The 24,460-nt window shown below is 34.1% G+C and overlaps 2 protein-coding genes, 1 non-coding gene and 1 pseudogene across 4 annotated transcripts in view; all 4 read left to right on the top strand.

Moving 5' to 3' along the window:
* The window catches only part of LOC144546733 (ent-kaur-16-ene synthase, chloroplastic-like), a 96,128-nt pseudogene that overhangs the window by 20,326 nt on the left and 51,342 nt on the right, over nucleotides 1-24,460 (top strand). The gene's annotated exons all lie outside the window — the stretch shown is intronic.
* Nucleotides 5,854-6,859, top strand: LOC144546732 (uncharacterized). The gene is made up of 2 exons (XM_078295280.1): nucleotides 5,854-6,136; nucleotides 6,529-6,859. The coding sequence occupies exons 1-2, from the start codon at nucleotides 5,999-6,001 to the stop codon at nucleotides 6,670-6,672; spliced, it is 282 nt and encodes a 93-aa protein (XP_078151406.1). The 5' UTR covers nucleotides 5,854-5,998; the 3' UTR covers nucleotides 6,673-6,859.
* On the top strand, nucleotides 18,999-19,082 carry TRNAY-GUA (transfer RNA tyrosine (anticodon GUA)). Its single transcript is given in 2 exon segments — nucleotides 18,999-19,035; nucleotides 19,047-19,082. It is a non-coding gene; the product is annotated as a tRNA-Tyr (tRNA).
* Nucleotides 19,357-24,124, top strand: LOC144546728 (rop guanine nucleotide exchange factor 12-like). The gene is made up of 7 exons (XM_078295274.1): nucleotides 19,357-19,954; nucleotides 20,204-20,323; nucleotides 20,435-20,589; nucleotides 21,004-21,078; nucleotides 21,748-22,008; nucleotides 22,304-22,630; nucleotides 23,386-24,124. Exons 1-7 carry the CDS (start codon nucleotides 19,729-19,731, stop codon nucleotides 23,782-23,784), a joined length of 1,563 nt encoding a protein of 520 aa, XP_078151400.1. The 5' UTR covers nucleotides 19,357-19,728; the 3' UTR covers nucleotides 23,785-24,124.

Here is a 24,460-nt window from a genome sequence, read left to right as displayed (position 1 = left end):
TATTTTCTTGGATCGTGCAAAGAATTTCTTGCTAAGTTGTACGAACTACTGAATACAGCAGAAAACTGACACCACGAAAAAAAATGGCAACTGTTTCTCTACAAACCACGATTTTTCTGACAAATCGATATAAATCACAATTTCCCAACAGAACAATTAGATGCTACATCATGTCAAGACCTTGTTCCCGATACAACTGGCTGTTTAATTCAAGAAGAAATTATCTCAAATTTGGTTCAATCAGGTGCTACACCATGTCAAGACCTTGTTCCTGATACAAATGGCTGTTTAATTCAAGAAGAAATGATCTCAAATTTGGTTCAATCAGCTGCTACACCATGTCAAGACCTTGTTCCTGGTACAACTAGCTCTTTAATTCAAGAAGAAATGATCTCACATTTGGTTCAATTTCTCCAAGCTGTCCCAGGTAGACACATCATACGGGGTATCATAAATGGAATCTCGGAAGAACTAAGCAAATTTGACATAGACAATTTTGATGCATTATTGAAGTTTTCAGAGTACATTGGCACCACCGCCATACAAACCTCTGGAGGCGACACGTCACACTGGACCACATTCTGCACCACTCTGGCAAACAACATCCATCAAATAACTGTCATGTGCCGGCCAATCACCTGTGATTCTTCTCTGCATGAAAAAAACGATAAATGGGATGCCGAATTAGAAAAGTTAAAAAAATTGGTCGAGGAGGAGGTCGTACATTAAGCACCGTGTGATGGAACTGAGAGTTAAGAGAGACTGTCTGATGTCAGAACTGTACAGGAAAAGTGCAATTACAATTGAGAGAAATGGGGGTGTGGGGCAAGAAATAAAACAGCATAAGAATGCTTTAGAAGGGATGATGAAGGAATTGATGGAAGTAACTTCTAAGAAGGAAGAGGTCTCTGATGAGTGTTACCGTTACCGACTCGGTCAATCGGTTGTGCAATCTGATTTAGATCGGTTGCAAAGAGAGATTAATGCAAATGCTATTTATAGGCATGTTTGCTTCACTGTGAAGAGTCTAGTGGATAAGATAGAAGAGATGTTCAAGTGTCAATGGGGACTTCTTTTTGAATTGTAAACTTAGAGCAAAGGATTATGGCGTGCACGTACAGTATATTGTAAAAAGCTGAATATATTCTCATCTTATAATCTTGCTAATATGTTTGTTCAATTTATTATAAAAAAAAATGAGTGAGGCTATGGTAATATGCATATTACGGTTTGACCCGTGCTATGGACTCAGATTTCTATTTTCAAAGTTCAAACAGTCGATCCGAACCGTTAACATGATTCCCCTATGAAAATGTGCCTGAGGACCAAATTTTACATTTTTTAGAATTTTTTTTTACTATTTTTTCAAATAGGTAGAACACTTGCTTTTAGATGGTCCAAAATTTTCAGAATAAGTGAAATTCTACCTATCCACAAAAAACAGTAAAAAAATTCTAAAAAAATGTAAAATTTGGTGTACAAATACATTTTTATAGGAAAATCACATTGAACAGTTCAGATTAACTGTTTGGATATTAAAAACGGAGATATAAGTCCATAGCGCCAGCCATTGTGTAATATGCATATTACCATAGCCTCACTTTTAACATCATCTTATGATCATGTGGGATTAAGAAGCTGGTTATTAATTTACAAAAGAACAAAAAATTATACTCGATATTTTATTATGGTTTATCTCACATTATCATATTTCATGAGATATGGAGTAGAAATCTAAAAAAAAAAAAATGTATTACCGCTTATTCAGTCAAGGGAATACATACATATGCAGACATAAAATATTATTCATAACAATGGATCCTCATAAAAAAACATTGTTAACACTCTATTAAAAGAGAAAATGCATGCTACCATAGCTTCTTCATTAGATCATTCACAATTAAGTAAACTACTGAATAAAGAACATACGCTTTAACATCTCTTACCAACCAACTTGAACCAGACAAACTCAGCTTTTCAGACTCAACTCCACTACGCATAAATGTTAATTCATGGATTTTATTTGTCAGATTAGCACAGAATGCAGTCCAGTGTGACGTGTCGTCTCCTCCGAAGGTTTGTATGGTGGTGGTGCCAATATTCACTGAAAACTTGATGAATGCATCCAAATTGTCCGTGTTACATTGATTCTCCATGTTCCATTTTCCGAGTTCTTCCTGAATTCCCTTTATGATGCCGCACATGATGTATCTATATGGTTTAGCTTGGAGAAATTGAACCAAATTTGTGATCATTTCTTCTTCAATTAGATCATCAGTTGTACCAGGACCAAGATCTTCACATAGTCTGGCATCTGTTTAGAATTTGAGATTTATATTGATTTGTCAAAAACATCGAAGTTTTTAGAGAAACAATTATACCTCGTCTAGAGATCAAACAATTGCATCTCATTTAGAGATCAAATACTTACATTCTAGAGAAGAAGAAACATTCCCCTACATTAATTTTAAGGACTGTCCTATATCAAAACCAATTCAAATTAAATTTAAAGTGCAGAACATAATACCTAATTCTATAGACGTTCCCATAGAATATGTCGATCCTTTTAGAAAAAGCCCTCTTGTCGCGCTATCGTGAGATCTTTCAAAACTTTCTTAATGAATCTAACTCTCCTCTCTTTCTTAAATAATGGAAGAGGAAGAATAAGCCACATATGCACTTATATAAATAAAGAAAATCTAATTCTGACAAATCAAAATTTAGATGCTATATTTAGATTTTCAAATTTAAATGAGAACCGACTTTTCATATATAACCAGATTTAAGGCCCTAGACAGAGGGAGGATATTGGGCCTTAGAAGCTTAAAAACTAAGGCTAATATTTTTAAAACAATAAAATAGAACTGTGCAATGGGCTTCATGCAAATTAAAGCGGATCCGACCAAAATTGCTCTCTTATTTGTGTGCCTTACGGTGTTATTTTGCTTTTCACTTGGGCTTTCAATTTGAAATTTTATATTTAAATTGATATGGTCAAGCATTGTAGAATTGTACAAGTTAGAATTTCTTTTTATAAAATTAAGAGGCGAAAAAGTTAATGGACAAAAGTGATGAGTAGAACTAGGGTGCTCTTAACTCTAAAACTCATCAAATCGATCTCAAACGACGAATCCGAACCATTAAAACCCGCCTACCTTACGTGTGATGCATCTACATGTGAAATTTTTAAACATTCAAATTAATTTCGTATAAAGTCAAGCGGTCAAAATTAGAAAGTTAATAAATTAATTTTAGTGCATTCATTTTTTGAACGTTTTTGACCACTTGACTTTATACCAAATTAATTTGAATGTTTAAAAATTTCACATGTAGATGCATCACACGTAAGGTAGGTGGGTTTCAACGGTTCGGATTCGTCATTTGAAATCGATTTGATGAGTTTTAGAGATAGTGAGCTTAAGAGCACCCTAGTTCTACTCCAAAAGTGATTACCAACTTTGTACGAAACAAATTAATTTTAAAAATTGACTTGCATGCACTAATGGACATGTGGAACATGATTGACACTTTGAATTTTATTCTTGTTTAAGACCTTACTCTAATGTCAAACTAAACATGGGCGTAAATAGAAAAAAAAAAATCATTGCTATCACTTGAAATCTTTTTATTAAAAGATGGAATCTTTTTTAATCTTTTTTTTTTTAAATATTGAACGAGCTATTTTAACAAAATAATGGTTTTCTTGTCTAGTTTCTTTTAACACATAAATTCACATGAATTCTCAATGCACGTCTAATAATGATTCAAAATTCACATGAATGGTTACTATATTTTTATAGGAGACTTTCTTTCTCTATTTTTGGATCTCCCAAATTTATCGTTTTTATGATGATTGAGAAACCCCATATTAAAAGATATAAAAAATAATCACGTATTGAGAATGATAAATACACAAGTGTTAAATGAGACAAATAAATTTTATGCAAAAAATATATATATCACCCGATATTTTTTATTATTATACGTTAAAAGAAACTAAATTTTATTGAAAACAAATAATTAAGTATTTATACAACATATCTGATATATAAAAAAATAGTTACTAATATGTATCAGGAAGTAGACTCAACAATTTTTTCTTATAGAAAGTCTGCTCTCACCATTATTTTTTATGTGAAATTAATATAAGTCCAATGGCCATAATAATATTATGACTGGACAAATTTAGTTATTTAGATAAAACCCAATCACAAAGTCTAAAATAAGATTCCAATGCTATTATGCATTTTGGCTTTGATAGGAACTAACAGTAAAAATAATAATGTTTCAAAATTATCCACATTAATGAATTTTTACTATTCTGAATTGCCACATCAGTGGATTAAAGTAGCTGTTTCATAGTTAGTATGTACCGAACGATTAAAATAGAAAGAAAAAAATGGTTTGATGGTTGATGCGGTGTGAACTGAGTAACTGACTCGACCTTTGCTTAACGAAATCACCGACAAGGCTATAAATTCCAATGGAATCAACCGAGTCATTACTGACTCAGCGCCTACTGTTTTGAGTTTGAGTTTGAGTTCATCCTGATCCTGATCCCAGTCACGATTAAGCAAGCATTCGGATTTACATCAAACCATTCCCAAGTTTCAATTGCTGATTAGCTGGGCCCCAATTCAAAATTACAGCTATCAATAAATTTTATCTACAATAGCATTGCTAAACATCTACACAATTTTCCCCATTATGCTTCTCTACCAAACTCAAATTGAATAATTAAATTGTTGTCTAGCTATATTGACTTGCTATGAGAGATAAAAAAAATGTACTAATGAGGAAATGAATACTCTTTATTTTTACGTTTTGTTGTTTGAATAAAATGATAGAGAGTAATTATAACATAATATTGACAATATCAATTCATCTCCTTTTTTGCATGTAATATGCATCTCTTTTTTCTTTTTTTTCAATTTGTAAATTGTGTCATTCTTCTTATCGGAATTTCAACATTGCGATCAATCAGAAATAATCTACTTCAAAATTATTACATTATTAATTGATTGATTACTTTCAAAGTTTAATATATTAGAGTAAGCATGAGATGAAGTTAAAGCTTTAAATTCTTCTCTAATATAACATCTTGTTATACCAAGAATAATATTATAGTCAATTGTTTGATTTTTTTTTAGAGTAATGGTAATTTTAACATGTACATAGTTGCACTTTCAGAATATATTTGAACCGTCCGATCCGTATTGATATGAATATTAAAAGAATCATGTGTGTTTCATATCTGACCGGATTGGCCCGAATCTTAATTGAACGGCCGAGATGCTAAACTCAAAATCTGAGTTAATGCAGAGGATACATATTCACATTTTTTTACCCCCAGTTTGGTACATAATGGGAGATGCAAAACAGTCGCATTAAAAAGAATCGCTGTTAAAGTGGTTTCACTTGGATAAAGTCCAAATAGTTTAGAAATATCTGCCGTGGCATGAGATTATTTGGATATGTATCTAAAAATATCTCTCTGCAACCTCTCTAGTTTCCAAGCACTGGAAACGTCCGGTTCATCCGTACTGCAAATCAATCGATCAATCATGGAACATGCATGATCGATCTAAGACCTCCCAGAAAGAATTGAACTGTCTCAGTCAAGTCGACACCTCCTTGACTAGATCAGACCGTCGGTGGTCAAATCACCGGAACTGGACAGTGCTAGAAGAACTGGAGAGCATAATCACCCATTATTCTAGTTTATACGCAGTTCTGGAATCAGAACACTTCATCGTAGCCTCAAGTCCTTTATCCACTACTTAATATTATAATATTATTATTTTAAAATTAACCTTTGATTTTTCCAAAGAAGTTAAGAAGGTCGCTAGCTGTCGCATTGAAACCAGAAAGCTCCCCTTAATCTCTTCCATTATATAAAGGGTTAGAAGAAAGTGCAAAATTTCTTCATTCAGTTTGAACATTACCAGTTCAATATCTAGCAAAATATCTCCAATCGTTAATCTCTCTTTAACAAAAGATGTTGGAAGGAAAGGGAATGATTCAAGACACCGACATGCCACCCAAGATGCAGCACCAAGCGATGTCCACGGCGTCGGAGGCGCTCGATTTGTTCGATGTTTTGGATTGCCGAAGCATTGCTGCACACATAAAGAAGGTTCCACGTTTCTCTTTTGCTTAAATAAAGTATTTAGCTCCTAATCAATATGGGAATCTTAGCAGATCGATGTTGATGTACCAGCGATCGGTAAGGAACAGACCCCGGTACCTAAAGCATCAATTAAACAAGAAATTGATAGAAAGAAAGAAATCAAGTGAAGAGGGTAAAGATTTTAACAGAGCAGTTTTCGCTTCATGCAACGCACGGACTATAGAATCAGAACAGCACTATATATGGTTCGTGCGCTGCATGAAGTCATAATTGTTTTTTTTTTTTTAATCTTTACCCGGTAATTGATGCTCATTGGTACAGTACCAGTGTGGACTATAAAATGCTTAGAGGTACCTGTGAATTATTAAATCTGACATTTATGTAAAATATGAATGCAGGAGTTTGACCTGGTCTACGGGTCCGGGTGGCAGTGCGTGGTTGGTTCGAATTTTGGATGTTATTTCACACATACACAAGGGACCTTCATCTACTTCAACTTGGAATCTCTTAGGTTTCTTATTTTTAAAGGGGCTGCTTCCTAATTTGCTCACTGTTTTATTGGGGGCAAAATATAGGAACAGATATTGTAAATTAATTGTACATTAAATTAATTTGAGCCTTGGCTTCTTGTAGCGTTACAAAAATAAAATGTTACTTTGCATGGTTTTCTCCTCTAATTTTGGGTAAGTTTGATAATTTCTGTGTGTTTGGGATCTCCAATTTGCAAAATATTTGAGTGAATGAATATCTGAATGTGTGAAAAATGTCATCCTTCTTTATAAAGCTCAATATTTTCAAGGTAATATTATTTCATTTAAGGACCTGTTCGGATGTCACGATATTATACGGGATAGGATCTAACGGGATGGGAACCCACTTTTGAAAAAGCGGGAACCCGTGATAGCGGATAAGTACAGGATTATTTATGGAAATGTGCTTAAATGAGTGTTCGGTTGTATCATGGAATTAATTGTGGATAATTCTATTTTATTCTAAAATATTTGATATTATATAATTTTCTTTATTAATAAAATTATCAATAATGCAATTCAATAAATAGATTAAATAATAGCATAACATAACATTACTTATTAATTATTATTTTATAACATAACTTTACTTATTAATTAGATTAAATTAACGCAAATAAGTAAGTAGATTATATAAATAATACAATTTTCTTTATTAATAAAATTATAAATAATGTAATTAAATAAATATATTTATATCATACAATCCTGTATAATCCAATCTCGTATAATCTCGTACAATTGAATATGAAAAAGTTTAGATCTTTAACATATAATATCTTCTAAAACTTGGACGATAATTGTAAAGCATCAATACTTGTATGATCTTAAAAAATATAATTAAGGACTAATTTAATATGGGAGCATGAACCATCTCATAATTTTTGAAATCTTGATATTAAATATTAGAATTTAACTATTTTTTTTATGTGTACTGGATATTTTCTACTTTATATTGCATACTTTATAAAAGAAAAAAAAGGTAATATCATTATAGTCTTTAAATGTAAATATGTAATTTAGAATGTAATGTTATCTGAATCTGGACTAATAAGTTTAGTCCCAAAAAGATTATATAAAAAAAAGTGGAACTTTTTATATACATAGCTTCTCATTGCATTAGTTGATTATTATATTGTAAACTATGATGGAGATGAGAGAGATTGTCTTCAAAATAATGGTGCTTTTGACGTGGAGAGCAGTGAGTGGAGTAAAGAGATGAGAGAGAGAGATTGGGAAGAAAAAACGGAGCTCCAACTGAATTTGTTTTTTCGAGATCTGTGCAAAAAATATTTGAACGGTTGATATTGAAATTTTAGAACCCTGTAATCCCTTCCAGGATTACAGCAGATTCGGATTCGGTAAAATGGGAACCGCATGTGATTTTAAGTGGAAAAATACGGAGCTGCCGAACAGCCTTGGGGACAAATAGCTATTTTTTGTTTTTTTCCATGAAAACCTACAAAACCGAACACGCCCTAAATGTATTTGTTAAGATATTTTAGATGATGAGGGTTTAAATATCTTATGTCTCTTTATATCTGTTTTCAAAGTTCAAATTATTTAATATAATGGTTATATTAAAATATAATTGGATATCAAATTTTATATTTTTTTTCAAAAATTGTTTATTTTTTTAAGTATTTACAAAATTAATATTTTTTGGTGGTGGAGAAACAACGATTTTGTATAAAATGGTAGTACAAAAGTTTTAAAAAATATATAAAATTTGGTTTCTACTTAATAAGAGAGAAATTTAAATAGATGGATTGTTTGAATTTTAAAAATGAATTTAAAATATAAAACATAATTAAATATGCAAGAAACCCTCGCTTAAAAGGGGACTTTAGGAAAACATACGCTAGAAAGGCCTAAAATAAGACATGTCAAGATGTGGATGTAGCAGGACAGTAGATAGATGTGTTGAGCTAAGTATAGATAAGTCAAAATATGAGCGAATGGAGGGGACATAACTTAATGTTAGTCAAAATAGGAGCCAATAAGGGAGACATAGCTTAATGTTATCATAATAGATAAGAGTAGGATTAAAATGTCTTAATTGTGAAATATTTTTATTTTTAAAATTTAAATAATCAATTTGAACTATTTAAAATGGTGTTCCTATTAAAATGTATTTGGAGCTCAAATTTTACATTTTATAAAAATATTTTACTATTTTTTTATTTAGAAAGGTACAATGATGCACAATCTTATGAAAAAAAAAATCACAGCAATATAAAATTTAGTCTCCAAGTACATTTTAATATAGAAATAATATTGAAAAGTTCAAATCAACTATTTGAAATTTGAAAATAAAGATAAGAATGTGAAATATAAATGAGGCACGAAAATAATAAAGCATTTTAACTCTATTCATAGATAAATTAAGTTATATTTCTTTTAGACTTACATTTCATATCAGAATTATCATGTTGGAATTGTTGGAATTAATTTATATTAATTACAACATATATGGGCTTATATGTGATATAAATATATATTGAATAATAGACTGTCAAATATCTAATTACACCCGTTATGAAGTGATCAAATTAAGTATTAATTTAACGGGTTCAATATGTGTCATGAGAAGTGGGGCCTTTAATGTGTAGAATGCGTATTAATAACTTTATGATTTAGTGATGGTCTAAATTATATAAAGTTTGGAAATAATACAATTATGCTATTGGTCCCTGGAGAACACGATTAAATGTGACAATGTTCTGTAAATAAGGAAATACCCAATATAGGCAAGTTCTGAATTCAGACCCACTAAGAATCCAATAAGATTGTCTAATTAATTAATTAATTAATTAATTAAATAAATAAGGAATGGGAGGAGCCTGCTGAGAAGAGACGTATGTGCCTATTCATTTTAGAAACGGGCCTATTCAAATATTGAATTAAAGATGAAATAAATATATGGCTCTGTCTCTGGCGGCTATTAATCTCTCTCTATCTGTCAATTCATTCCTCTCTACAAAATAAAAGGGTTGAGACTAAGGGAAGAAAAAGGATAAGGGTCTTCCGGTCAAGGACTTGCGATTCGGGTATTTCTCTTGCGCAAACAGAACGTTGTCGGTGCCGCCTCTCTCGCTCTCTCCATCGGACTTGAGAGGGATTACTTGGAAATCTAAAGGCTTCCGGTGATCAACGGTGATTGTGTCTCTCCGGAAGATCATAGCTATGGATCAAGGTAACTTTAAATTTCATATTAGGGTTCACTAGAGGATCATGGTAAATCTAGGATTTATGAATTGCGATATGGTTTTGCATGAAATTGAAATCCTAACAAGTGGTATCAGAGCCTACTCTAGATGAATCGTTAAATTTTGATTCTGGTTCGGATAAGATAAGGTTTGCGCAAAAGAGATTAATTTTCGGAAGTTTTGATTATGGCGCAATTTTGTTTCTCTGTTATGGTATCAATTCGGTAGTTCTGATCTTCAAGAATTAATGGTCAAAAGTTTGATTTGATGGTCAAAAGTATTAATTTAATCTACCAAAGTTTGGAATTTAATTTTGACCATGAATCTGTTAAGAATAATTTTATTATTTTAATATGGCGCATATATGTTGATATGGTTTGATTAATTTGTTAAGCCAAAATTTCTATTCGGCAATTTGTATATTGTGAATAAATAATGTAATATGCTCAAACGGTTCAGATATTCATAATAATGTAAATTGCCGTATATTTAGGAAATTTTTTTTATTTGCCACTAAATAAATAATTGCCGCATATTTAATGGAATCTGAATTGGCGCATATTTAATGTAAACAATTTTGATTTGCCATTAACTTGTTTGATTATGCCATTAACTTCCATTAACTTGATATGCGCCTCTTTAAATTCCTGAATGGCTTTTGATTTGTATAAAATAATTAAAAGCACCTCAAGACAATTAATTTTGGTATTTATGGCAATTAATTGTTTATGGGCAATTAATGGCGCAATTTTCTGATTGCTAAATCCGATAGCAATTTTGGTAAGACAATTAATATCCGCTAAAGGTTTAATTTTCTGATTCCTTAATGACAAATTAATGCCTTCATGAAATGCGCCAAAATGAAATACTTTGCATTAGTATATATATATATATTTCTGAAAATTTTGATTCTGTGCAAATTTTCAAAATTGATTCGGAAATATAAAAATTGATTATTTCTTTCTGCTATGATCATTGCTTAAACCAGAACAGAGTATATCCGAACCAGAACAAAATAAATAAAAAAAAAAATTTATTATTCGGTCAAGTAAACTTTTGTTTACTATATTTGGTTAAGTCAGTAGAAGTCTATTTTGGATTCTATGTCTAACTCTTTTTTTTGCAAGTTACGGTATATGTGAATAGTATGACCCCGTTGCCTTGTGTGATATGTTGTAATGAATGTTTGAATGATGTGTGTAAATGCGGCCTAAGGTGCCCCGTGAATTAATTTATTTTATAATTAAAAGTGACTTGCATGTCGCTTATATGTATCATTTATGCGGTCTGCGAGCCGTTATCCTTAGGACTTTAATGTAATTTCTTTATTACTATTAGAGTAGTAGTTTGGTATAGAAAATTACATGAAGGATGGATGATGGCTATTGTCAAGTGGAGTCTTACAATATTGAAGACCATCGTGCTTCGGGTCATACTATCTCACTTATGATTTGGGCTCATGTTATTTATTGATTGTTTTATATCATTGCAATCGTATACCGTTATGCATGACCCCATTATGATTAATTCGGTTAAGCCAAATTTTGATAAATGTTTCTTATGGATAATATTAAATCATTATGAAGGCTTTAGATTGAGATATATTTTGGAAAATGATTGATAAAGGTATCATCTTACCAAAGTAAGCTCTCATACTGGCGTTGATCATTTGCCAATTTATACACAGAAGATATACATATAATGTTTGGTTATTGGACTGGCCCAAAGGAAAGACAATAATCAAGTATTGTATGTGTATACTTGTGGTAATGAATGGGCAATAGTCATTAAGTTTTGGATGTAATTAGTTAATCGGCCCAAAGGAAGGTTGACTAATTGACATCAATTGGACTGTTACATTCATTAGCTACACCTATTTATCTTAGAATAATGACTGACTCCAAAGAGCACTTATTATTCGAGGATACTTAGTTGATGGAATATGCCTTATTTTGATTTTTTTTTATTATAATTCGGTAATTTGATTCGTTCTTTTTGTGAATATTTTCAGCAAAAATTACTGATCTTACAGCCGGCATTAATAGCATTCCGATGCTGACGGGTTCTAATTACAAGGATTGGAAAGATAATCTAGAGATTATCCTTGGGTGCCTTGATCTAGACATAGCGTTACAGGAGGCCAAACCACCTGTGCCTGTTGAAACTAGTCCTGATAAGGATCAGAATGCACATGCACGGTGGATGAGGTCAAATCGCTTGTGTCTCCGGGTCATGCAAAAGACCATTCCTGAAAGTTTTAGGGGACCAGTTTCTGATTCCACTCTTGCTAAAGACTATCTTAAGGAACTTGAGCAGAGGTTTGTCAAGAATGAGAAGGCTGAAATAGGCATTCTCTTAAACAAACTCTGCTCAATGAAGTACCATGGTAAGAGCAATGTCAGGGAGCACATTCTTGAAATGATGCATACCGCTTCTAAATTGAAGGGACATAAGCTAGATATATCGGATGATATGCTAGTATATTTGGCCCTTAACTCTCTTCCTGCCTCATTTGGACAGTTCAAGGTGAGTTATAACTGTCAGAAGGATTCATGGACAGTTAATGAACTCATCTCGCACTGTGTTCAAGAGGAAGAGAGGTTGAAGTCGGACAAAAGCGAAAGCGCAAACATTGCTTCTACCTCTAAGGGAAAAGGGAAACAGAAACGTAAGGCAAATTCAGATGCTGCAACTACAAGTTCGCAGAAGAAGCCCATTAAGGACAAGAGATCGGTTACCGGATCGGAGCCGAATAAAGACAAGAAGAAGGGTTGTTTTTTCTGTGGATCTGAAGGGCATGTGAAGAAGAATTGTACCAACTATCACGCATGGCGTGCTAAGAAAGGTATTAATTTTTCTTTTGTTTGTGAAGAAGTTAATGCAGTTTCAGTTTCAATAGACACATGGTGGATAGATTCGGGTGCAACTACTCACATCTCTGTGTCTATGCAGGGTTGCCGAAGTTACCGGAAGCCAAATGATGGTGAAAAATACATCTATGTAGGCGATGGAAACAAGGCAGAAGTTGAAGCTATAGCGCATTTTAGATTACTTTTGAAAACTGGCTTGTATTTGGACTTGTTTGATACTTTTGTTGTACCGTCTTTTAGGCGGAACTTGATTTCTATTTCTGCATTGGACAAATTAGGTTTTACTTGTTCATTTGGAGATAGAAAGTTTGGTTTGTATCAAAACTCCAATTTGGTTGCTTCTGGTTTTCTATCTGTTTTGGATAATCTTTATGCTTTAGATACTATTGCTTCCTATAATGAGACCTTGAACAATGAAACTCGAAACGTTAGACAGAAATTAACACATCAGGATTCAGCTGCACTTTGGCATAAGCGTTTAGGTCATATTTCTCAACAGAGAATAACACGTCTTATTCAAAGTGATATTCTGCGGCCCTTAGACATGTCGGATCTCGGTCCGTGCATTGAGTGTGCAAAGGGCAAACAAACAAGCATGCGCAAATATACAGCCAATCGTATGACAGACGTCCTTGAACTGATACATACGGACATATGTGGGCCATTCCCTACAGCTACTAGGAATGGGCATGTATATTTTATCAGTTTCATTGACGATTATTCTAGATATGGTTATATATTTTTAATTAAAGAAAAGGCTCAAGCTTTGGACACATTTAAATCCTTCAAGGCTGAAGTTGAGTTACAGCTCAACAAAAGGATTAAAAGCGTCAGATCGGATCGTGGTGGTGAATACTATGGTCGATATGACGGCTCAGGAGAACAACGTCCAGGGCCTTTTGCTAAATTTCTAGAGGAAAATGGAATTGTGCCACAGTATACAATGCCGGGTTCGCCCGCAATGAACGGTGTAGCTGAAAGGCGCAATCGAACATTAATGGAGATGGTGCGGAGTATGATTTCTCATACCTCGCTTCCATTGAACCTCTGGGGAGAAGCACTTAAGACAGCAGCATATATTCTGAATCGAGTACCGACTAAAGCAGCGAACAAAACTCCATATGAATTGTGGACCGGGCGGAAGCCTAGTCTTCAGCACTTTAAAATATGGGGTTGTCCGGCTGAAGCTCGGCCTTATAGGCCACAAGAGAAAAAGCTGGACGAAAGGACAGTTAGCTGCTATTTTGTCGGCTATGCGGAAAGGTCCCGGGGGTATAAGTTTTATGATCCCACTAATAGAACAATGTTCGAGACAAATACAGTTAAGTTCTTTGAGGATGTTATGGTTCAAGGGGGAAATACAAATCAAATTGTCTTTGAAGAGAAACAAGATTCTCCTATACAAGAGGCACCAACAATGGTACCAATTGTAATAAGAATATCTGGAGATTCATTGGTTCAGGATCGTACAGTGAATGAACCTACAGTTAATGAACCTTCAGAAGTGGAAGAGAATCCTGTACAAGACAATATTGATGTTGAAGAGGAACCTATACCACCTCAAGAACTTCAAGAACAAGTGCCTTTAAGGCGGTCCACAAGAGAGAGAAGAAGCGCAATATCTAATGATTATGTTGTGTTCCTTCAAGAACATGAATTCGACATTGGCATGATGGAGGATGACCCTCTCAGTCTCCGTCAAGCTTTGGAAAGTGCGAATTCTCAAAATTGGATCGAGGCCATGAATGATGAAATAAAGTCAATGTATGACAACAAAGTCTGGGATATCGTCCCATTACCTCAAGGTGTGAAGCCTGTTGGTTGCAAATGGATATTTAAGACCAAGAAGGATTCAGAAGGTAATGTGGAAAGATACAAAGCGCGACTTGTTGCTAAGGGATTTACACAGAAAGAAGGCATTGACTTTACGGAAACTTTCTCACCTGTGTCTATGAAAGATTCCTTCAGAATAATCATGGCTTTAGTGGCACATTTTGATCTTGAGTTACATCAGATGGATGTTAAGACTGCGTTTCTCAATGGCGACATTGATGAATCCATTTATATGGTGCAACCACCGAACTTCGAGTCTGATGACTCCAAGCAGATGGTCTGCAAATTAAAGAAATCCATCTATGGACTCAAGCAAGCGTCTCGACAGTGGTATTTCAAATTTCATCAAGTAATTATCTCATTTGGATTTGAGCCTAACTTGGTGGATGAATGCATATATCACAAGTTCAGTGGGAGTAAGTTTATGTTTCTGATTTTATATGTTGATGACATATTGCTTGCCAGTAACGATATACACATGATGCGTGAAACCAAGAGATTTCTTTTCAAGCATTTTGATATGAAAGATCTTGGCGAAGCATCATATGTGTTAGGCCTTAAAATACATAGAGATCGAAATAAGGGTATTTTGGGGCTTTCACAACAAGCATATATCGATAAAATTCTCAAGCGATATGGCATGGAACACTGTAAACCAGGAAATACCCCTGTTGCAAAAGGAGACAAATTTAGTCTCAATCAGTGCCCAAAGACAGAATTCGAGAAATCAGAAATGCACCAGATTCCATATGCTTCGGTAGTAGGAAGTCTGATGTATGCTCAGGTGTGTACGCGTCCGGATATTGCGTACATCACAGGAATGTTAGGCCGGTATCTCAGTAATCCTGGTATGGATCATTGGAGAGCAGCCAAAAGGGTACTAAGGTACTTGCAAAGAACGAAGGATCATATGCTGACATATCGGAGATCAGATAAGTTTGAGGTCATTGGATATACTGATTCCGATTTTGCGGGCTGTGTGGATAGCTTGAAGTCAACATCCGGTTATATCTTTATGTTGGCTGGAGGAGCTATTTCTTGGAGGAGTGCAAAGCAGACAATGATTGCTTCTTCCACCATGGCAGCCGAATTCATTGCATGTTTCGAGGCATCGAACCATGGAATATGGCTAAGAAATTTTGTCACTGGGCTGCGTGTTGTGGATACTATTAAGTTGCCACTTAAGATATATTGTGACAATAATTCAGCAGTGCTGTATTCCAACAACAACAGGAGCTCGTCGAAATCCAAACATATCGACATTAAGTTCCTTGCTGTGAAGGAAAGAGTTCAGAGTGGACTTATAAGTGTTGAGCATATTGGTACAGCTTCCATGCTAGCAGATCCGCTGACTAAGGGATTGGTACCCAAACAGTTTCACGAGCATGTCGCTCATATGGGTATCTATGTAAAAGAGGATTGTCAGATTTAGTGGGAGTCTGTATTTTATGTATCATGTTTATGTTTTATATGATATACTTTTACAGATATCATGAATTTAATTTTTATATGATATTCTGTTATTTGTATGTATCATGCAGTTATTTAGCTTTCAGTTATTCAGTTTATTATGCACTCTGAAATTATGATTGACCTCAAATTAAGATAAAGTGACCAAATTGGAGATAGACATGTGGATCACATTGCATGTAATTTCCAAACTACACATCCCCTTTATGATTCATGTCATTCAGTTATATTTACACAGTGATTTATATTGGTTTAGTTTCGCTTTATGAGACGAATACTAATTAAGTCCTTGTGGATATGATTAATGGACGGAATTGGTTGATGACGCAAAAGGCTATGACAGCACAGTTTGAGTACTCACTTCAGTTTTATCAATATATATTATTCGGATACACATATAGCCCAAGTGGGAGATTGTTGGAATTAATTTATATTAATTACAACATATATGGGCTTATATGTGATATAAATATATATTGAATAATAGACTGTCAAATATCTAATTACACCCGTTATGAAGTGATCAAATTAAGTATTAATTTAACGGGTTCAATATGTGTCATGAGAAGTGGGGCCTTTAATGTGTAGAATGCGTATTAATAACTTTATGATTTAGTGATGGTCTAAATTATATAAAGTTTGGAAATAATACAATTATGCTATTGGTCCCTGGAGAACACGATTAAATGTGACAATGTTCTGTAAATAAGGAAATACCCAATATAGGCAAGTTCTGAATTCAGACCCACTAAGAATCCAATAAGATTGTCTAATTAATTAATTAATTAATTAATTAAATAAATAAGGAATGGGAGGAGCCTGCTGAGAAGAGACGTATGTGCCTATTCATTTTAGAAACGGGCCTATTCAAATATTGAATTAAAGATGAAATAAATATATGGCTCTGTCTCTGGCGGCTATTAATCTCTCTCTATCTGTCAATTCATTCCTCTCTACAAAATAAAAGGGTTGAGACTAAGGGAAGAAAAAGGATAAGGGTCTTCCGGTCAAGGACTTGCGATTCGGGTATTTCTCTTGCGCAAACAGAACGTTGTCGGTGCCGCCTCTCTCGCTCTCTCCATCGGACTTGAGAGGGATTACTTGGAAATCTAAAGGCTTCCGGTGATCAACGGTGATTGTGTCTCTCCGGAAGATCATAGCTATGGATCAAGGTAACTTTAAATTTCATATTAGGGTTCACTAGAGGATCATGGTAAATCTAGGATTTATGAATTGCGATATGGTTTTGCATGAAATTGAAATCCTAACAGGAATCTCTTAGGTTTCTCATTTTTAAAGGGGCTGCTTCATAATTTGCTCACTGCTTTTTAGAAATTGGGGGCACAATATAGAACAAATATATTGTAAATTGAACATTAACTTAATTTGAGCTACGTCTTCTTGTAACATTACAAAAACAAACTAGTAGAATCTGCATGGTTTTCTCGTCTAATTTTGGGTAATTTTGATAATTCCTTCGTGTTTGGGATCTCCAATTTGAAAAAAAAAATTAAGTGAATGAAAGTCTGAAAAATATTTCTTTATAAAGCTTAATATTTTGAGGTACTTTTATTTCATTTAATTTTTTTTTCCTTATAACTTGGTAGCCTCTGCTAATATTTAACAAAAAAAATTGTATAGATATTTTCGATGCTTAAAACTTTGTGTACTACAAAATAAAAACAAACACGCTAGAAAATATGTGGTACTTTTATTTACTAATTATACGAGTCAAGCATCAAGTCACCGAAAAATCTAGAATAAGACGTGAAGAAGGAATGAAATCTGTCGCTCTTCAAATCCCTGTTATTCCCTGCTCTTCTCTCTATCTCTCTCCTCTTTTGCTTTCTCTTCCTCTTTGAAGTGAGAGATAGAGAGTAAAACGAATAACAGGTTCCTGCTTTTCCTTTGAGAAAAGCAACAGATGCTTTTCCCGTGAAGAATATGTATCTGTAGTAGGATAGTAGATGGATCGTGCTACTTTTACCCGATTACTTGAATTCGATCCAGAACCGAACCGGACCTGGCCCGGAACCGACTCTGATCCGATTAATTTGGATAGGGTATGGTTTAAAAATATAACCGGTTAAATTATGGTACGGTTACAAAATTAATAATTTAATATCCAACCCGAATCCGAACCGGAACTGATACTGTAATGGGTAGGATATGGATTTCATTTAATTATCCGACCCATAACCGAATCCAACCCGATATCCGTATAAATACCTAATAAAATATATATTAATAATTATTAATATATAAAAATACAACTTTGCATGTTAATTTTTGTATAAGTCGTGGTGAGTTCAGTACTTTTTTTAATGTGAGAAAATAGAATGCAGTCACATTTTCGTTATGTTTATACACACTGATGAATGCAAAATAGTAATTGGGATAATGTACTTGCAAATGTTGAATCAATATGATAGTATATTTTAATTTAGATAGATAACTAATAATTTAGAGTTATTATTTTTATTGTGTTATGTAGCATGATATATTTTATTATTTATGAATAAGATCAATAGTATAATTTTTATTATAATAATTTATGATATGAAATGTTTAAGAAATTACAATTATATTTAAATGTAAATGATTTTTCAAATATTTTGGAGTTGTGACATATACTCGCTTCGGATCCGGAACCATCACGTATCCGAGCCAAACCCGATAATCTACAAACAAGTTATGGATATCTATCTACTCGAAACGGAAAGACTGGACCCAAAATATCTACGGGTAGGTAGGTATCCGGATCCGAACCCGACCCGATTTGAAACAAATAAGTATATGGATCGAAATTCGGACCCGAACACCTTTAGAGTACGGGTCCAAATATAATAGTATCCGAACCTGACCAGACCCGATAGCACCTATGTACTGAGTGTCAAAACATGAGCAGGACTGTATGATTATGATTTATATTTTTGTTGAGACTAAAAATCAGAAACCGACCTTAGCTCAGTTGGTAGAGCGGAGGACTGTAGTTGTAGCAGATATCCTTAGGTCGCTGGTTCGAATCCGGCAGGTCGGAATTTTTGTTTGTTTTTAATTTCCTCTTGGATACAGTATGTTGTAGAGGCCCAAAGCAAATCCAGCCCAGCCGTAATAAAATTTGATCCTCCCTTTGGTAGCAAAAAAATATTGCTCTTGTACTTCAAAATTTGATCGCTCATTTATAAATTTCCAGTGCCTGGAAGCTACCCCCAGCCTTAAACAACTAACGGAATTATAACGAAATTTTCTATTTTTATCCCTCTTGCACTCTTAACACTCATTTTTCTCTTTGGTTTTTTCACAACCATACATTTCCAAGTTTCACTCTGGAAAAAGAAAAGCGAGAAAAATACGTACAAAGACAGCAGAAAAAGGGTGAAAAAGATTCACAGCTTGCTCATCTAAAATTTAGATCTTTTTCTCTGTAGAACAGCCAAGCATCCTAAATTAGCCAACACACACACATACACCTCTTTTTACCTTCTCTTTCTCAAAAGAAGTGTGATTTAGAGAGGTGAAGAAAATCATCCTACAATTCTGAGAAGAAGCACCTATTTGCTTGAGATTGTAGGTGATTCTTCTCTTTCTGTATCCTGTCCTTATATAATTTCAGCAATTGAAGGAACTGATCGATGAAATTACCACTCGTCTCTTATTAGCCCAAAGTGAATATTCTTCGTGATATGGTTCGGTTCCTCAAGCGAGGGAATAGCCTTGACAGGTTTTTGAAGCTTAGGCACATGTTCGATTCTTCGGCCCGTAGGGCTCACAGCCAACCTCACGAGAATAGTAATGATGTCACGGTCGGTGAAAACATTGTAGGGAGCCAACAGCTTGAGGTTCAGCAGATAGGAACTGTGCTTGAAACCAATGATGAACCAGAACTAACTAATGAAGAAATACTATCTGGTAAAGCAACTTAAAAAGTTATATATATATATTACTTTGATTGCTTTCTGAATTCTGTAATTACTTGTTTTATATACTTTTTAAATAATTATAAGTTTTGTTTGGAATTTGAATGTAATATTTTCTTTTTTTGGTGCAAGTAAAACTTATGAGAAGATAGTTTTTATTTTATCCTTTTCTCAAACCATAAGAATTGAATAGTAGTTGTACGCGAATTTATGTATGTGATGATGTTATTTGATTTTTCAGAGATGGCACTGATGAAGGAAAAGTTTGCAAAGTTGTTGCTATGTGAAGACATGTCGGGCTCGGGCCGCAAAGGAGTTTCTCCGGCTTTAACTTTGTCCAATGCCATAACAAATCTTGCAGGTGTCAAAATGATCATTATCAAGAAATTTAAGATTTATAATTAAATTGATTTTTTTTTTATTCTCTGCTTTGAAGTTTGAAACAAGTTTAACAATTACATGCATCTTTTAGCTTCCGTATTTGGAGAGCAACGGCGCCTTGAACCCATGCCACCCGAAAGGAGGGCAAGATGGAAGAAGGAGATAGATTGGCTTTTAGCAGTCACCGATCATATTGTTGTACTAGTCCCTACGAAACAATTACATACTAATGGAACCATAATGGAGGTAACAATTTTTATAAATAGATCAGCCAACTATCTCAAGTAGATTATAATCACATTGTATATTAATTGAATAAACTTTTCCCCGGGTTAATTAGGGGGAAATAATACAGTTTATGTGCTTATACATGTTTTTCTATATAGTTTAGACTTTAGAGTAAAATGCTATGTAACTGTAAAATTGATCCCATACTCTGCATGAAAATTTTATATAATTGAACCCCCATAGCTTCAAAGTTTGGTTATGCTCCTGGATATTATAGTTATGATAATACAGGTCTCAAAAAGATTTGTTACTTCAACATGATTTCTGATATCACCTGTCTCTTCTTCCAAAATGTGAATCTGTGATTTCTTAGTTAGTAGCGCGCTTTTTATATCTTGAACAAAAGTAACCCGATATGTGTTTTCCTATCAGGTAATGCGGAATCAACAAAGGCATGATCTCCACATGGGCATCCCAGCGTTGCGCAAAATTGATGCCATGCTAATTGTAAGTGAGATAAGATCTTAAATAGATTCACATCCTTTTAATTTCTACATTAAGTTTCCTTTTCGACATTCATGAGCCCGTGAAATACCTGCATTATTTCATGCCACTTAATTAAACTATTATAAGTGAATTCAACCAATAGATGAAAGGAGATGCTGCTTGAAATTGTTCTTTATGTATTTGTGATTTTTTTTTATATAGCTCTAGGATATAAATAAAAACAGATTAGCATGTTTTATGCTAGTATCGCAGGTCCCGGTATATGGTATTTAGCAAGTTTCATTTCAAGCTGCAGGAAATAGAAACATTGTGGTACAGAAAAGAAACATAGAAATGCTATCCTCTTTGGTAGAAGCGAAAATCAAATAGTACTTCCGTAACTGTGTATTAAATAGTTGTACAGAAATGTGAACAATTTGATAAAAATGCAAGAAATACAAATATGAGGACACTCATTTAAGTTCAATTGCATCATTTGATGCAGTACCAGTCTTTAGAACACTTGAACAACACTACATATATGGACCCTACTCCGGTAACCCTGTTTCATTGATCGTTAAAAGAAACGAATTTGAGCATACAAAATTAATTTACTGTTAAATTTTCTCCTTTTTCAACTAAAGTAATAGAATTTTGATTTTTTTCTTTTTTTTTCTTCTTATAAAATAGCAATATCTGGAAACTTTCAAGGATACCCAAGAGTTTTGGTACGTCTCAAAAGATTCAAATGAGTTCAAGAATACACAGGATGACAAGTGGTGGTTACCATCTGTAAAATTGCAACCAGGAGGTTTGTCAGAAGATGCTAGGAAACATCTTGAAACGATCAGAAGGGATACGAACCAAATTCTAAAGCTTGCCATGGCCATAAATGCAAATGTTCTCACTGAGATGCAGATCCCTGATGCTTACATAGAGAATCTTCCAAAGGTTTGTTTCCTTGTATATAGGCCATGTACTTTTTTCCAAGATAGAAATCAGATGTAGTAGGGGTATCTTAACAGGTTAGTTTCTTAAGAAATAAGTTTAGGTACCAATAAATCTAGGTACTGGTACAGTAGTAGGTAATTCATTAAAGTTGTAATATATGTTTGTGTTTTCTGCAAATGGAAGCTGTAGGCATATTTCCCACTTTTATTCAGAAAAAAGGAAAAAAAAATATATTTTTTGTTTTTGTTTTAAATCTGGTTCTAACTTGAGTACTTCTGTTTGATGGCATATAAAGAATGGAAGGGAATCTCTAGGAGATTCTGTTTACAAGAATATAACGGACGATGTATTCAACCCAATTGAGTTTATCTCATCAATGGATTTATCAACTGAGCATAAGATACGCGACCTAAAGGACAGGATAGAGGCCTCGGTGGTGATTTGGAAGAGAAAGATGAATAACAAAGATACCAAGTCACCATGGGGAGTAGCATCTGGTGTCAGCCTAGAGAAGAGGGAGCAGTTTGAAGAGAGAGCTGAGACCATTTTGCAAATATTGAAGCATAGATACCCGGGTACCGCTCAATCATCGCTTGATACGAGCAAGATCGAGCATAACAAGGTAACAGAAATAAAAAGGGTTTTACTTTCTCTAGCACACAAAAATATCATAAGGTTGGATCAGCTAGTCATGGTTTCACATTTAAATTGCCTAAAGAAAAGTGTATATACATCAGAGGTTCAGAGCAGATACTCTTTGATGAGGACAATTTGATTTTTTTTTCACACTTAATTTCGACCATTTAATTGAGCTTTGAGAATTTTGAATGCAAATAGTAAATTAGAGAGGGTTCAAATACCTCCATTTTTTTTAGAACTACAATAACTTAAATGTCTAACTAAAACCATTAGATATATTCTATATCAATATTTCTATTCACACGTAAATGATTATGACATTTTGATTTTGTTTTGAATAGTATCAAGAGTTTGCAAAAATACACCAACCGATTTGCATAAATTCTGGACATTGAAATCTCAACTTATTGATTCATATAAAACTAAAATTGAAAAATGATAATCTTTTATGTGCATGTACAAAAAATAATATAGATTACATCTAACGGTTTTATGTTGACATATAAAAATTTAGAATTTTTGTTAATAGAAAATTAAAACAAAGAGGCATATTGCTGAAGACACAAAACATGAACATGAAGGTATTTGAACCCTACTCAAATTAGAAAACTATACAATTTTTGTGTATCTGAAATAGAATTTTAAACTAACGGCAATAAGCCAGTGTGCACAATTACAATTGTACTGCTCTCTCAATTCATACACAACACTTATGATAACGAGCTGTACTTTGTCTAGGATGTTGGATTTGCTATTTTGGAGAGCTACTCAAGAGTTTTAGAGAGCCTGGCTTCCACTGTACTGAACCGGGTTGAGGATGTAATCCGTGCCGATGACCTGGCACGAAACCTCTCAGCAGACAATAAGAAACTGCCGCCGCCTTCACACGATTCTGGGACAGAGGTGGTGAAGATAAACAGGAAAGCATCATCTCCTCTGACAACTCTCTCAGACTTCATGGATTGGGGCGCGGATCAAGATCCGGAGACAAAGAAACCCAATTCAGGTAACCTAAGAGACGTGTTGAATCCAGTTGAGAAAATGCTGAAGAAGCCAGCTGAAAACAATGTACCAAAGAAGTTTTCATACCTCGAGAGCTTGGGAGGACTGAGAAGCCCGACAATTTCACGCCACTAGAGTTAGTGAATGGGACCGGGATTTAATTAGTTGGTTACTAGAAGGCCTTGTGTGCCATGGGAGGAGAGATTTAGTTAATTTCTTTTCCTTTCATACGTAATTCAACGGTTATAGGAATCTCAACCCAAATTTGTGTTTAACACACGTGATGACGCATGCATTTCGCATCACTATTGCATAAGCACAAGCCGAGGAATCGAGAGGCTTGTTTGCAACATATCAAAGTATTCCCCCAGTTGATTATTCAGGGCATATAGTTCATATTATTTACTCTGAGATAATAATATGTAAGATGATCATGTACAAATGCTTGTTTTATAATATTTGATTTATGTACTTCTGCTCGAGTTCTAACGCGTGATATATTCTGTAATAAAAAGGTCGATTAAAAATATGTCGCTCGAGAAGTGCTGCCCTTGTAAGAGCATTATCGTTACCCCATATGCAAAGCTGCTGTAATGGTGACTGTGATCCAAAAGAGATGGAAACATGAAAAGGAGGGATCTAATTATCTAAAGAGGAAATGACCTCAATCTAGATATGCCATGACTACACGGAGAAAAGGAAAGCAGAGAAACTGTACCAAAAACTTTTTAAGTCCTCTTGCAATTTCAAGCAAAGATCTGGACAGAAAGCACCTTAGGACAAGCCAAGGTCTCAGCTCAGTCTTAGTTGT

The sequence above is a fragment of the Carex rostrata genome, chromosome 30 (genome assembly GCF_964058835.1).
Source record: "Carex rostrata chromosome 30, lpCarRost1.2, whole genome shotgun sequence".
Lineage (NCBI taxonomy): Eukaryota > Viridiplantae > Streptophyta > Magnoliopsida > Poales > Cyperaceae > Carex > Carex rostrata.
The sequence above is the reverse complement of the archived record's forward strand: the minus strand, read 5'-3'. Positions and strand labels throughout refer to the sequence as shown.

Coding starts and splice junctions, on each gene's coding strand:
- LOC144546732 (XM_078295280.1), top strand. CDS start 5,999: ATGTTGGAAGGAAAGGGAATGATTCAAGACACCGACATGCCACCCAAG. Junction 6,137..6,528: donor TTGCTGCACACATAAAGAAG/GTTCCACGTTTC, acceptor ATATGAATGCAG/GAGTTTGACCTGGTCTACGG.
- LOC144546728 (XM_078295274.1), top strand. CDS start 19,729: ATGGTTCGGTTCCTCAAGCGAGGGAATAGCCTTGACAGGTTTTTGAAG. Junction 21,079..21,747: donor AAATTGATGCCATGCTAATT/GTAAGTGAGATA, acceptor CTTATAAAATAG/CAATATCTGGAAACTTTCAA. Junction 22,631..23,385: donor GCAAGATCGAGCATAACAAG/GTAACAGAAATA, acceptor TACTTTGTCTAG/GATGTTGGATTTGCTATTTT.